The sequence below is a fragment of the Harpia harpyja genome, chromosome 6 (genome assembly GCF_026419915.1).
Source record: "Harpia harpyja isolate bHarHar1 chromosome 6, bHarHar1 primary haplotype, whole genome shotgun sequence".
In the NCBI taxonomy this organism is placed as follows: domain Eukaryota; kingdom Metazoa; phylum Chordata; class Aves; order Accipitriformes; family Accipitridae; genus Harpia; species Harpia harpyja.
The window spans coordinates 28283219-28295582 of record NC_068945.1 but is presented as its reverse complement, the minus strand read 5'-3'; the positions used below and the strand labels follow the sequence as shown (position 1 = coordinate 28295582).

At 49.1% G+C, this 12364-nt stretch overlaps 1 protein-coding gene across 2 annotated transcripts; it reads left to right on the top strand.

The window, feature by feature from the left end:
- The first annotated feature begins 1299 nt into the window (after positions 1-1299).
- RPS19BP1 (ribosomal protein S19 binding protein 1) lies at positions 1300-3720 on the top strand. Of its 2 annotated transcripts, none has more exons than XM_052790371.1 (4): positions 1300-1402; positions 1487-1609; positions 1955-2052; positions 3040-3720. In XM_052790371.1, exons 1-4 carry the CDS (start codon positions 1354-1356, stop codon positions 3172-3174), a joined length of 405 nt encoding a protein of 134 aa, XP_052646331.1. In that variant the 5' UTR covers positions 1300-1353; the 3' UTR covers positions 3175-3720. The 2 variants fall into 2 exon arrangements, with proteins under 2 accessions (XP_052646331.1, XP_052646332.1); XM_052790372.1 differs by having other exon boundaries at positions 1303-1402; positions 1490-1609.
- Positions 3721-12364: the final 8644 nt, after the last annotated feature.

Genomic DNA, 12364 nt, shown 5'->3' with positions numbered 1-12364 from the left:
CCCACAGTAAGATCACTGGCAGCTATCATTTATCTCACTCTGACCAAGATAAAGATAATCTGAGTGTACAAGTAATAATAAATCGTCTGCTGACTAGAATGCTCTCTAGTGCTCTCTTCAATTTCAGCAATAGGCTATTAACTCATTGCTTGTTCAGTTTCTGCTTTGCAAAACTACAATAACCTCCTTGTAATTCCATTAACTTTCACACGACTGGAGGGAAAAACCTGGCAAAGAACTAAGAGCTGAGCAAGTTCTACCTTCCACTAGCACTAAGAGAAGACAAGAAAGTGGAGAAGTGCTCTGCATTACACACCCAGTGACTGTCCCTGCGAATCAATCAAAAAACGGTTCAGATTACTGTGAAAGAAAAATTAAGACTGAGAAACGACATGCTGAACAAGCAGTAAATGGTTAACGTTCCCCAGCCCTGAAGCCAGGAATGAGCACTGAGTAGCTCCTGTCCAGAAAAATGTATTAGCACCACCGCACCGGCAGGTACTGACACAAGATGCCAGGATCCATCCAGGGAGGGATTCAGAAGAGAATGAACAATGAAAAGACAGGCATTGAGGTGACATCTGCAGAGGCTGGAGAACAATTTCCAGGGAATGAATGTCTTTTAATGAACCGAGGTTTAACTGTTATCAGTTCCCGTTAGAGATTATTACTATGAGAAACAATGAGAGCCGCCTGTATCATTTTCTCCCTGCAGGACATGTCTGTGAGAGAATAAAACTCTCTCCTTCTTCTCCAGTGACAGCTTGTTACTGCCAGCACTAGCTGTAACTGAGTAAGCTTTATTCAGATGATAGCTAAATTTAGCAGATATTAGCACCGAATCTCTAGAGGGGTGAAAACGGGGGAGGAAAGCTTTAAATAAATAGACTACAGTAACACTGAATAATAGATGCAATTTATGGCGGAGTGAACCTCTGCGCCCAAGGAGTCTAGCACAGAGCTAAATCTGGATTCTGGGGCCTCACCGAGGCACAACAGGACACTACCGCTGTCATCCCCTTTCCTCTCGGCCCGTCGCTCTTATGGCCCCATGGGACAGTGGGCCCCCCTAAGCAACCCTGTCCCCACAGCGGGCCGGCTGCCGGCTCACACACGACAGAGAGAGGGGCCATCGAGCAGGGCTGCGCACCCGCTGTGCTGGTCTGAGGTAATCTCCGCGCAACATGGCGTCGCAACATAGCGCCGCAGTTCTTCCAGCCCACACACAAACAACCCGCCGCCGCTCCCTCTGCGCATGCGCGCCAGGCCGGTAGCCGGAAGTGGCGTCCCCGCGCGGGCGGAAGTGTGGCGAGGAGGCGGAAGTTGGCCGGCGGCAGCGGGGTGGGCGCCATCATGTCGGCCTCGCTCTTGCGGCGGGGCCTGGAGTTGCTGGAGGCGCCGGGTGAGGTCCGCGGTGGAGCCGGGGCGGGCAGCGGGTGACTCCCGGCGGGTGGCCGGGACTCACTCCGGTCCTCTTGCCGTTTAGCAGGACGCCAGCGGGGGCGGGGCGGCCCCGGGGCGGCGGGCGCTGCCAGGCGGAGGAAGAGGGCGGCGGCGCCCGGCGGGAACAAGGCCACGGTGAAGGGCAGAGTCGTGAAGTCGGCGATAGGTGAGTCCCGGGCCGCCTCGGGGCGGGAGGGAGAAGGAGGAGAAGGAGCTTTGCCGACCTCCGCAGCCCTCGCACCGTGTCCCCTCGTGTCCCGCAGCCAGCCTCCCCCTCGCCCGTATCCATCCCTCCCCCTCGCCCGTATCCATCCCTCCCCCTCGCCCGTATCCATCCCTCTCCGTCCCCCTGGATGTCCTTCTGGTGTCCCCCGCTTAAACACAGCCTGATCTATGGGCGCACCCCTGTCCCTGAACTGTAGCGGTGTCTCTTTCTCCCGGGGCCCCGCCCATCCTCCTGTGTCTCTCCTTGCGTGCTGCCTGGATGAGCAGCTGATGTGTTTTGTCCTAGAGGAGTATCATAAGAAGAAGGCTGTGAATCACTTGAGAGCGAACCTGCAGTACATGTTGAAGGGGCGATTTGTTGCAAACAAAGACGTCACGGAACAAGTAAGACCGTCACTTCTTTCTCTGGGGGTCTGCTTCTGCTGAGGAACACGGGTGAATGGGAATTATCCCCAGATCTTCCAGCTTAGATACTGGGCAAAGGAGTCAAGTTAAGTTTCTCTCTGCAAGTGCCCTTGAGGAATTTCTGTGTGCACTGGCAAAATAACTTACTAAGCTTTAAACTCTTGTTGATACTTTGTCCCCTATGATGTTCTCTGGTACTAGTTAAAGTGTACTGACAGCTGCTGGCTTTTCTGAATTACCAAAGATATTTCATAGCTTCTGCTGGCAAAGAAGCCCTGGTTCAGACCGCCTCCTTACTGTCGATGGAACTGGCCTTCTCTGTAGTTGGAGGCTGTTTAACAAGGAACCAGATGTGCTGCTGGCTCATGTAATAGCAACTGCATAGCAGCTTAAGTGATGTTTCTCATAACCTGAGAATTTAACCAGTGGCCTGCCCCAAAAGGTAGTCCCATGCCAGGATTTGAAGAGGAAAACAGCTGACACTGCTAGAATCTTGGGCTATTTTTATGAGATATCAGCTGTTAACTTACATAAACAAACCAAAGGGTTTGGGCCAGTGTTTCTCAGGCTGGAGACTGTGAAAGGAGGTGACGGTGTATTAGGAAATGCTGAGGGAATTCCACCAACTTGTTGGGTTTTCAGGTTGTCTCATGGAGAGACAGGATAAAAGTGGGTCATAGTTTCAGAAAGGTCTGAATTGAAATCAGTGTTTCTATCTCTGTGACAGTTACCAGAGAGTAGTTTTCATATTTGACTCCAAATACTAAGTTGGTATTTGCTGTTGTCCCAGTGACCTGCTTTGGCTAACATCGGTGATTGCCTCTCACTTCTGTTTGGAGGCATTCCAGGATACAGCAGGGTACTAGTAGAATAGCAGGGATGCTGCAGGTGAGCTTGAAAATCACTGTTCTGTGGTTTGGTCTGGATAACAATGACTGTTGTTTTTTCCTTTTTTATTGTCTGAAGGTTCTTGCTCAGAACAGAGGCAGGAAGTCCAAAGATCAGCCTCCAAAGAAGGTGGCAAAGAAGAAGCCTGAGGGCACTGTCTTTACTGAGGAAGATTTCCGTAAATTTGAGAGAGAATACTTTGGGAGACCATAAACAATGTGACAGGGATTCTTGCAGCTCCATTCTTTCTGCAGCTAAGTGCTCGGCATGCGGGACTGGCCATTTCCTCAGCGTGTTTGAGATGGGATATCGGAGATGTGCTTCTGTCAGCAAGTGCTTTAATGTCACACTTGCAGAGCAGTTCTGCATCTGTGCAGAACTTGTTACTGGCCAGGTAGAGCCACAGAGGTTCTCTTGGTTCAGAGATGCATTGTCCTTATAATTACCTCCCTCCAGCCAACATGTCTTGCATTCTTAGTGTAGAAGGGTGGATCAAGCCAAATACAATTCTTGTTCCCCTTCCTCAGGATGTGAGGCTCCTGCTACCTGTGTTATTTGGCAGGGAGCATTTAAAGTACTGTGTCTGAATGGAGAAATGTTTTGGAGCAGCAGTCATAAGTCATCAGAAGGGAAGGATGCTTTGAAGGACTGTTAAACTTGAGCAGCCCTGCAGCTTCTGTTCTCATTACAGCCTCTGTCAGGTTTTTCAGTCATTGCAAAAACTTTTTACATGTCGTCTGATTAAATAATTGTTGCAGACACTGCCTCTCTTTGCCTTTGTAATAGTGATTATTATGACAGGCTACGACTGATGAAGACAAATGGTGTCACTGTTCCGATCCAAGCATCCCTCTCTTGAGGATGACTCAGTTGTGTGAATGGCCTCTCGGATTCATCTTGACACATGTATTTAATCTTCTCTCTGACATGCTCAGGCCTTCAAAGAGTGCAGGTTAGAATGGACATGACTCCTCTCTGTTTTGCCTACTCACGGTCTCCCCTCTCCAAGGAAGAGCTCTTACATGGAGAAAGTTGTCCTTTGGGTACTTACACCTGAGCCTCCCACTGAGGTTGAGCCGGGCGAGAAGGGCACAGCTGCTGGGCACTGCCAGCTCCCGTAGCCAGGAGGGGTTGTGACCCAGTCGTTAGCCTTGGCGTGGAGTTAAAAACTTATGAGCCAGAGGTTGCAGTGCTGGGTTGAAGGGAAGTTGTTTGTCAGACTGCTGCTAAATTTCTGGCTGCAACAAATAGAAGGTCCAGCAGGTGGGAGTGTTGTTCCAGACACTTCCTTGCTAAACCACTGTAAATGTGCTTCTGGGGAGCTCCTGTCACTCACTGCCCTTTCCGGCCCCTTACCTAAGAAGGTGGGAAGTGTGTTCCCTTTGGAAGAAAAGAGGTAAGGAGAAGGACTAATGCCGAGCTTTGGTTAGACTCAGGAGTTGATTACAAGGGGCTTGGCTGACCTGAGCAGGAGCTGCTTAGATGTCAGCACCAGTGGGAATTTGGTATCCCTTCCCTGCCCTCTGATTATAATTCCTGGTGCTGTCCTCTTAAGTCTGTGCCTCCTCTGTTGTGTTCTTTCCCTGTTGTCTGCCTGGGAGGGAAGGTCAGCCAGATGTATGAGGACCAGACAGGGGAAATATTGAACATACTGAAGTGTACGTACTGGAAATTGTGTAATAGCATGTGGGAGGGGATTTCTTGTAATAGGATCAAGTTCAACTATCTGCAGCCAAAAGTGGTAAATATAGAACAGTTCAAAGACCGATTCCCTTGTTTTTCAGTTTGTTCTTGCTCCCAAAATTAAAAAATGTGTAAAAAAAAAAAAAAAGAGAGACTGACTCTCTGCTTCTTAAAAGAAAGGAAATGCTATTGTTTGAAAAAGTAGTTGAGCAAAATGTGTATGCAGCACATCTCCTTAAAACCTCTGCACTCAGTGCCTGCTGCACAGTGCATGTGAGCTGGTCTAACATATGCAGGTTGGTGTGGAGCTGTCATGGAGACAATTAACGGTGTAAAAAAGCTGGCTGTGCCACAACTTGGTGTTCTAAAAGAGGTAGATTTCTGGGGTGTTATTTTGTTTCAAGCCCTCATCTCCGGGATTTGGCAGTTCCTTTGACCTTACAGAGGTCCTTCATGTCACCCCCTGCACCTCCTCTACCAGTTCCTCCTAAACACCCTTATTTCTGTGGTTGTTCAGCTCCTGGGCCCTTCTTCTGCAGGCTGAGGAAAGGAAAACCATCCTTTGTTGCTCCACAAAGGAGCACTAGGGTAATGCGGTTCACTCTCTTTGTACAAAACCTAGCTTGTTTGCTCACAAATGTAAGCAAACAGGAAAGCTGTTCTTTCAAAGTTAATGAGGAACTTTAAAGTGGGGCCCAGAGCAGTTTTCCTGGAGGATAGCAACACCCAGATCTGTGTTTTGAAGTTGGATGGCAGCTCTTATTACTGGCTGGAAAGACTATCGGGGCCAACAGGAGTAATCAACACACTTCTTGTGACTATATGCCATGAGGTGTTATATTGTTGAAGAAGGTAAAGCTACCTGACAGACTGGATTTTGCCATCTGAAATCAAACTAGGTTGTACAGCCAACAGTATCCTTAAATAAATTAAACTTTATTTTGTGGGAGGAAGGAAAAGGAAGCAGAAGTGAACAGGTGGCTCTAGATAAACCATCTTCTGCAAGGGCAGAGATCTGACCTGTTCTAGCCTTGATTTTCCCCCTCTAGCAGAGCAGGAGCTCCTGTGAAAGAATAGCAGTGCCACCTGCACACTGGGTAGATAAGGACAGGAGTTGGCCCCTGAGAAGAATGTCTTCAAGCTAGAGGGGACAATAAGTACCAGCCTGTTGCGTGTGCCTGGTGGCAAGCTGAAGCTAAGCATCTTCTCATACCCCCAAATGTCTGTGTTATGGTCTAGTCATGCCTAGAGCGTGCCAGCTCCTCGGCTGTGCTGGGACGCTGGGAGGTGGCTGTCTTAGAGCAACCTGTGCCATCTCTCTGTTCCTTGCAGCCAGACTCTTCTGCCCCATGTAAGAGAGAAGAGGGAGTTAGGGAAGGACCAGCAGCCACAGCTACTTTTCCTAGTTGGCCTCCAACCTCCAGTTCCCATGCTGAAAGCTAACACGCTGCAGCCCGCAACCCTCGGACCTGCCAGACAGCATTTCTCTCCCGTGCAGCTGCGAGCGGTGGCACAGGGAGGCATCCTGCTGCTGCGGGGCGAGGGCCGTGTGCTGGCTGAGCTCATCGGGCTGCTGGCTCTCTTCCCAGCTCTGCGACACTGGCTGAGCATCCTGCAGCAGAATATAGAGGTAGCTGAGCTAGGGAAGAAGGAGGAGGGTGCCATCTTACAGTGCATCCCCACCCACAGGCAGCAGGGAGTCGGAATGGAAGGCGGTGGCGGCGGCAGCTTTAATATAAATGCAAATAAAAGCTCTGGAGCGTTATTAATGTGGTAGAACCTTTCCAGGGAAACAGTTTGGAGGAAGCAGAATAGTTCCCAGATGGTCAGTGTTGAGCTAGCTTATTGTAAGATTCATCAAGCCGGCTAATGGCCTATTGCTTCCTCTGCTACATGAATGGAAAGCACACAGGAAAATTTGTTTGGATGGGTACAAGCTAATGTAAGCTGATACAGCCTCTGCTGTATCAGCAAGTCTTTACTTCTTTAGCATAGAAAGCAACAACAGCTAATACCAGCATTATATGTGGATCGGGATTAGGAGGGGGGAGGTCTGCAAATGTAAACCACGAAAACATGGTTGCCCAGGACACTAACCAACTTCTTGCCTCTGAAATGCCATAGCGGTAACAAAGCTGGCTGCCAACAAACAAAGACAGACTGTAAAACTTGCTCAGGCAAGCAAGACTTGAAATGATGAAAAAGCTGTGAGGGAAAACCGGGGGTGGGAGCGAAGGGTCCTAAAAACCTTTGAGAATCTCAGTCTCTGGTTTCTTTTCATGACTGACTGACTTACTTCCATGTCAGCCTTGCTGATGACCAGCACAGCATCAGCACCTACAACACTGACAGGCTGCTGAATGCTTTGGATAAGGGACTGGTTATTGTAGAAAGGGTGCACAGCAGCAGCGCCCTGAATAACTCACAAAAGAGAAGTTACAGCAAAAGGAAGATTCTCATTTTGAAACAAGAAGGCCCATCGATTCAATTAAAAACGAGGAGTGTAAAAGAAGGCAGGCTGCCTAATGCCTGCTTACAGCTCAAAATGTGGAACTCCAGCCAAGCCAGGCTGAAAGGTTAGTAGGTTTGAGACGGATTAAAGGTTTGCGTATCTATCCATAGTTACATTAAATAGGATTAACAGTGCCAACTACTAACTGGTGGGGGCAGGGGAAATAAAAAGCATGAAGGTTGCTCTGCAGCTGTCTACAGGGTTACACGCACCTTTTTCTGAACGAATTAGCTGTTGGCAGGGCTAATCAGTAATCTAGCCAAGCTGGTCTGTCCTGAGCTGCACCATTTGTGTGCCAGCAGGTTCGTTTATGTCCTTTAATGGGAGGCAAAGACTAGGTCTCTTTCGCCGACTGTCCGTGCGCTGCAGAGGAGTTGTTACAGAACTAGGAGATTCTCTGCCCTATATAAATTAAGCTGACGCGTCTGCTGCGCTTGGAACTCGCTCCCTGCCATTTTTTAAAAGGGTGTGTATGTGTAAAAGAGAGGAAAGGAGCAGCTGAAGGAGAAATGAGAGGCGGCTAGCCATTACTTGGAGAACACGCACCCATGTAATAGGGAAATTTGAGCTTGTGGGTAGAGCTAAGCTTCATTCAGTGGCTTGTGACACTGCATGAGTGCACTGAAAATCATGCAAAGACAGCATACCTGGGATACCTGAACAGTCAAAATAGTCCTGCCTAGGTCGGGGGACCTAACTCCTGTTAATTCACAAGGCCCAACTAAACAGCCTGAAGCATTTCAATGGGAAAGTCAGCAAAGATGAGCTGCTTTGGCCCAGCAAGGGCTGCTCGTGGTAAGACCCCAAGACTGTCTTTGCACTGGAAATGAAGTGTAACAAACAGGAGTATATGTGCTGGGCTGCATGGCGAGGCTGTGAATACGTCAGGAGGATGGAGGAAGGTAGGTCGTCTTCAGAAGCTACTTGAATCCTATTAAGAAAAAATGAGTATGCACAAGATGGAAATTATGTGTATAGGAAGGACAATATAAATCCTTTTTTTTCTGAAGACCTAAGCCTGTGGTAAGATAAAGAAAATGTGTTATTCTGACCAAAAATGTATCGATTTCCCAGCCCAAAAAGTCCTTCTGAATTAGGAACAGGTTTATTAAGTGGAGAAAAAGGGTGGCTACACAGCAGTAAGGGTTGAGAAAGCCAAAGACATCTCAAAATAGAGAAAGTATATGGATATGCCAAGAACAGAAGCTGAACCATACTTTAAAAAAAGGTGAGGCAATACTTAACAAGGCTGTGGGAAACACAGGCAAGGAGTGTATTTTTTTTCAAGAGGCATGTGACTCCTCTCTGGAGACGACATGGCTTTGGGGCCAGGTCAGAGGGAGCTGTGACCGGACTACCACTCTGTGAAATTATTTTGATCAGAATAACCCATATTTTCTTTCTACCAGTCCAACTCATCAGTGCTGAGGGAGCATTCAACTCCCAAAGGACAGCCTGTCCTTGCAGCTATATCTGGGCTTTCTGCCAGGGCAAAAGTTCCTTGGAAGATTTTATCATCATTCTTTCTTCATTCTCCAAAGCTGCAGCTGGGGATTTATTTTTGTAAGCATGCTGCAAAGGTGCATCTGGTTCTCCACACAGGCATGTGAAGAAGTTGTCAGCGGTGGTGGTTTCCTCTTTTCGTTTGCAAAGAGAAGTGCAAGCACCTGGGTCTCTCTAAAGGCAGGGCGAAGAGGAAGGTAGTTATAAATATCGTGATAACAGCAGAAACAAGCTCGTGAGAAGGGGCCGTATGTTGTCAGAGCAGCTTTGCGAGCAGTGACCCGCTGGGGGTTGTTTGGTTATGTATGGGAATATTGGACTCACTCATGTTTATCATGAAGTACAAGATTGGCAGCCTGAGGGTCACGCACGCTGTGCATGTGAAATCCACTTCACTGCCCTTAATTCAGAGGAAAAATAACTGAGACAGAAATCCCATCAACTGTGCCAAATTCAGATTCAAATAGCTTTTATACAATGTAGATTGGGGGAATTCTGCTGTTTCCAAGTATGTAGAAGAACTGGGCTCCACCAAGGGTAGGTAAAGCCTGCAGTTCATGCACTACAATCTATTTCTGGACATGGTATCATGCTGTACGCAAGCTGCAAGGATTCAACTGAAGCACATTTGTTCTGAAAGGCTGTGAGAGAAAGACGATGGCTCCTGCAGTTTGCAAAATGTAAAATCAGTCACCAGGCAGGAGGCTATCAGACTTTTTCTCCCGTGGGCTGGAGCTTGTTACGTGAGGGTGTCCTTGGTGTTCCTTGCCTCCTGCGGCAGGCTGAACAAGCTGCTGGGCTGCAGAGCCAAGTGGCGTGATGCTGGCTGTGCCTAACACAAGCCTGGAGGAAAAGTCTAAATGAAAAACGCAGAGGAAGAGTCAGCCCTAATCTCTACCCAGTGTAAAATCTTAACTAAGTTACTAAGTATGGAAACACGGCGTCATTTCGGCAGGCATTGCATAAGGTTGCCACATTGGCTGCCTCTGCAAAGCTGCAAGCTAGGAGCCTCCACAAACTGTAACACCACCAACCGCTTTTTAAGGGCAGGTTTCTGGTTCTCCTGCAAGGAGTCCTATAAAATGCACACATGGATACAGGGCAGAGAGCAAAGCAGCACAGGTACGTCATGCATTCCTTGTCTCCTGTTCCAGCTCTGATCTTCCTTCCCTGGAGTGAGTGTAATTTGGTAAATTGGAGCTACATACTCTCCGGAGGGCTGTAGAAACCAGAATCATGTATTTACTGGCCAGCACAGACACTGGCTCATCTGCCTGCAGAGCATGGACTCAAAGAAAAAATTGATTTTAGTCAGGGGTGGCTCACAGACAGCCCTCCCATGGGATGAGGTGGGGGACAGATGTGCTGACAATCTTTCCAGGCTTTGGGTGAGCTGAGTAAGGGCTGTGAAATACACCCACTGCCCCCGCAGCCTGGGCTGCTGTCAGGTTGAAGCAGAAGTTGCAAATGGCTCTAAGGGAAGCAGAGGTGGTTGCCCCGTGGTTGGAAAGGGGGGATCAGTTTGGGGAGGAGAGGAGGGTTTTGCCCTGCACAGAGAAGCCACTTGCTCATACACTCATGCCAGTTGCCATGTTTTCTGTGGCTCAGACCAAGCACATTGTCACCTCAGGTACAGATGTAACCCATCAAGGGAAAGACTGTCCTGCTCATTGGGCTTCCCTGCCTCTCATTATCCCTGTCCCCAGCCTGGCAGGTCCAGCTGATCTGAAGGAAACCTATTAGGTTGTTCTGCCTCGCAGAACAGAGGCAGTCCCAAAACAGCATGCAGTCACCAGTGAGCTCTGGAGAACAAAGCAGCACTTAAAGCAGGACCTCGATGTGCCTGCCTGTTTGCAGTGCGTCCCATTTATCTAGTGCATAGTAGTCAGAGCGCTTGCCCAGGAGGTGAGCGATGGGGCAGATATTCCCATGAAGGTGAGGATTCTGGGCTCAGACTTCTCAAACAACAAGGAACTCGCTGTTTCTTGAAACCCCAGGTGAGGGTCTTAGCTGCCTGCACCACTTTCAATGTGGCATAAGACCTAACTCCTGACAGGGGTTCTGTAATTTAAATAGCATGCACAGTCACCCAGGCACCAGCTGCAAGCATAGACAGGTCAAGTCACCCCCGAGGGCCTGGCCCGCTCAGCCCTCCCTGCTGCCAGCAGTTACCTACTTCGTCTGCTGGACCAGCAGGTCCCGGAGCGCACGGCTGTTATCCCGTGTCACACATCAGTGAACAGCCTGGGCAATGAATAGGGCTGGAGGACTGCAGCCCGAACTTGAGGGCGTAAGGAGCTTAAGTGCCAGAAACCAGGACCCCTGCGAGGCTGCAGCTGGACAAACGGTTTTCCAATACCATTAGGGACCTTTTCCCTCCCCGCTCCAGCGCTGGCTGAGGCCGTTCCTGATGGCACCACGCTGCATGTGCGCGCCGGCCGGGCTGCGACGTGCAGGTGCCTGAGCTGGGAAGCTTACTGGGTCATGTCAGCGCAAGCAAGAAGGAATCTTAACTCCTCGGGGAAGGATGTGCACGTCCACATGCCAAAGCTGGCTCCAGCAGGCCAAGTAGGGATTAGGTGCTGCTAAATCTGGGTATCGGTGGCAAAAAAACCCCCAACAAACAAAAAACCCCACACACAAAATGATTCAAAATGGCACATTCCAAGTCCTGAAGCTTCTGTTAGCAGAGTACGGCCACGCTGGATGTGGAACTTCACTGCTGTTCAGGACCTCACAGAATGAGAACCAACCACAAAAAAAAATTTCCTTGCATCGAGTGGCTAGACTATAACCTTACCCACTAATAAAGGAGCACTAATTAATATCTACAGGCAGAAACCACCCCGCTACACAGGCTCCTGCCCATCATCTTTGTGTTCAGGTTCTCTGCGGCATGTAACAGACACCATCACAGCAGGGTTGGGCTTTTTTTTTTTTCCCGTTGCACCTTTTCTGTTGCCACGCTCCAGCACCAGCGCGTTAACTCTCCTACCACAGCCCCGCTGAGCAACGCAAACCCCGGTAGCCAGCCTGCAGCTCGCAGTCAACAACCACTACCAGTATCCCCAGCAGACACACACTGCTCCAGCATCCTCTCCACACCGGCTGCACAGCTGACTCGGTAGAACTGAACCACCCTTACAGACCAACTCACCTGTCCCCTCGGCAGGACAACATCCCATTTGGTGTTTACACCTTAAAATTTGACACTTCAGCAGCTGGCTGAAGCAGCCTCCAAGTCTTTCACACTCTGCTACAATCAATTTCCATCATTAGGAACACAAAGAGCATCCCCACCCACTGGCCTGGGTTCACACAGCCCCCATGTGAAGGCAGCCCCCACCCCAACCCCACCAGAATGTTCAAGTCTGCAAAGCCTGAAAACAAAACCCTCCCACCAGTCTTTACTGACCTTGTGTATCTGTATCTAGTCTTACCTTGCAGACTCTCCAAGTTAAAATTCTTTAAACAGGATTATGTCTTTGCTACTGAAAAACTTGGGGCACCTCAGTATGATCCCCTCACTTTAGTGAATGTATTTATTACCAACCAGATCCAAGTTGAACAGGTTCAAAGCATTTTGTGCACTTGCACTGCATCCACTGCCCCATGGAATAAGCAGCACACAAGTGTTACGCTGCATTCTCTAAAGACCTGAGTGTACAACCAAGAGCTTACTGTGCCTGTACTCACACCTAGGTG

Coding starts and splice junctions, on each gene's coding strand:
- RPS19BP1 (XM_052790371.1), top strand. CDS start 1,354: ATGTCGGCCTCGCTCTTGCGGCGGGGCCTGGAGTTGCTGGAGGCGCCG. Junction 1,610..1,954: donor AGTCGTGAAGTCGGCGATAG/GTGAGTCCCGGG, acceptor GTTTTGTCCTAG/AGGAGTATCATAAGAAGAAG. Junction 2,053..3,039: donor ACAAAGACGTCACGGAACAA/GTAAGACCGTCA, acceptor TATTGTCTGAAG/GTTCTTGCTCAGAACAGAGG.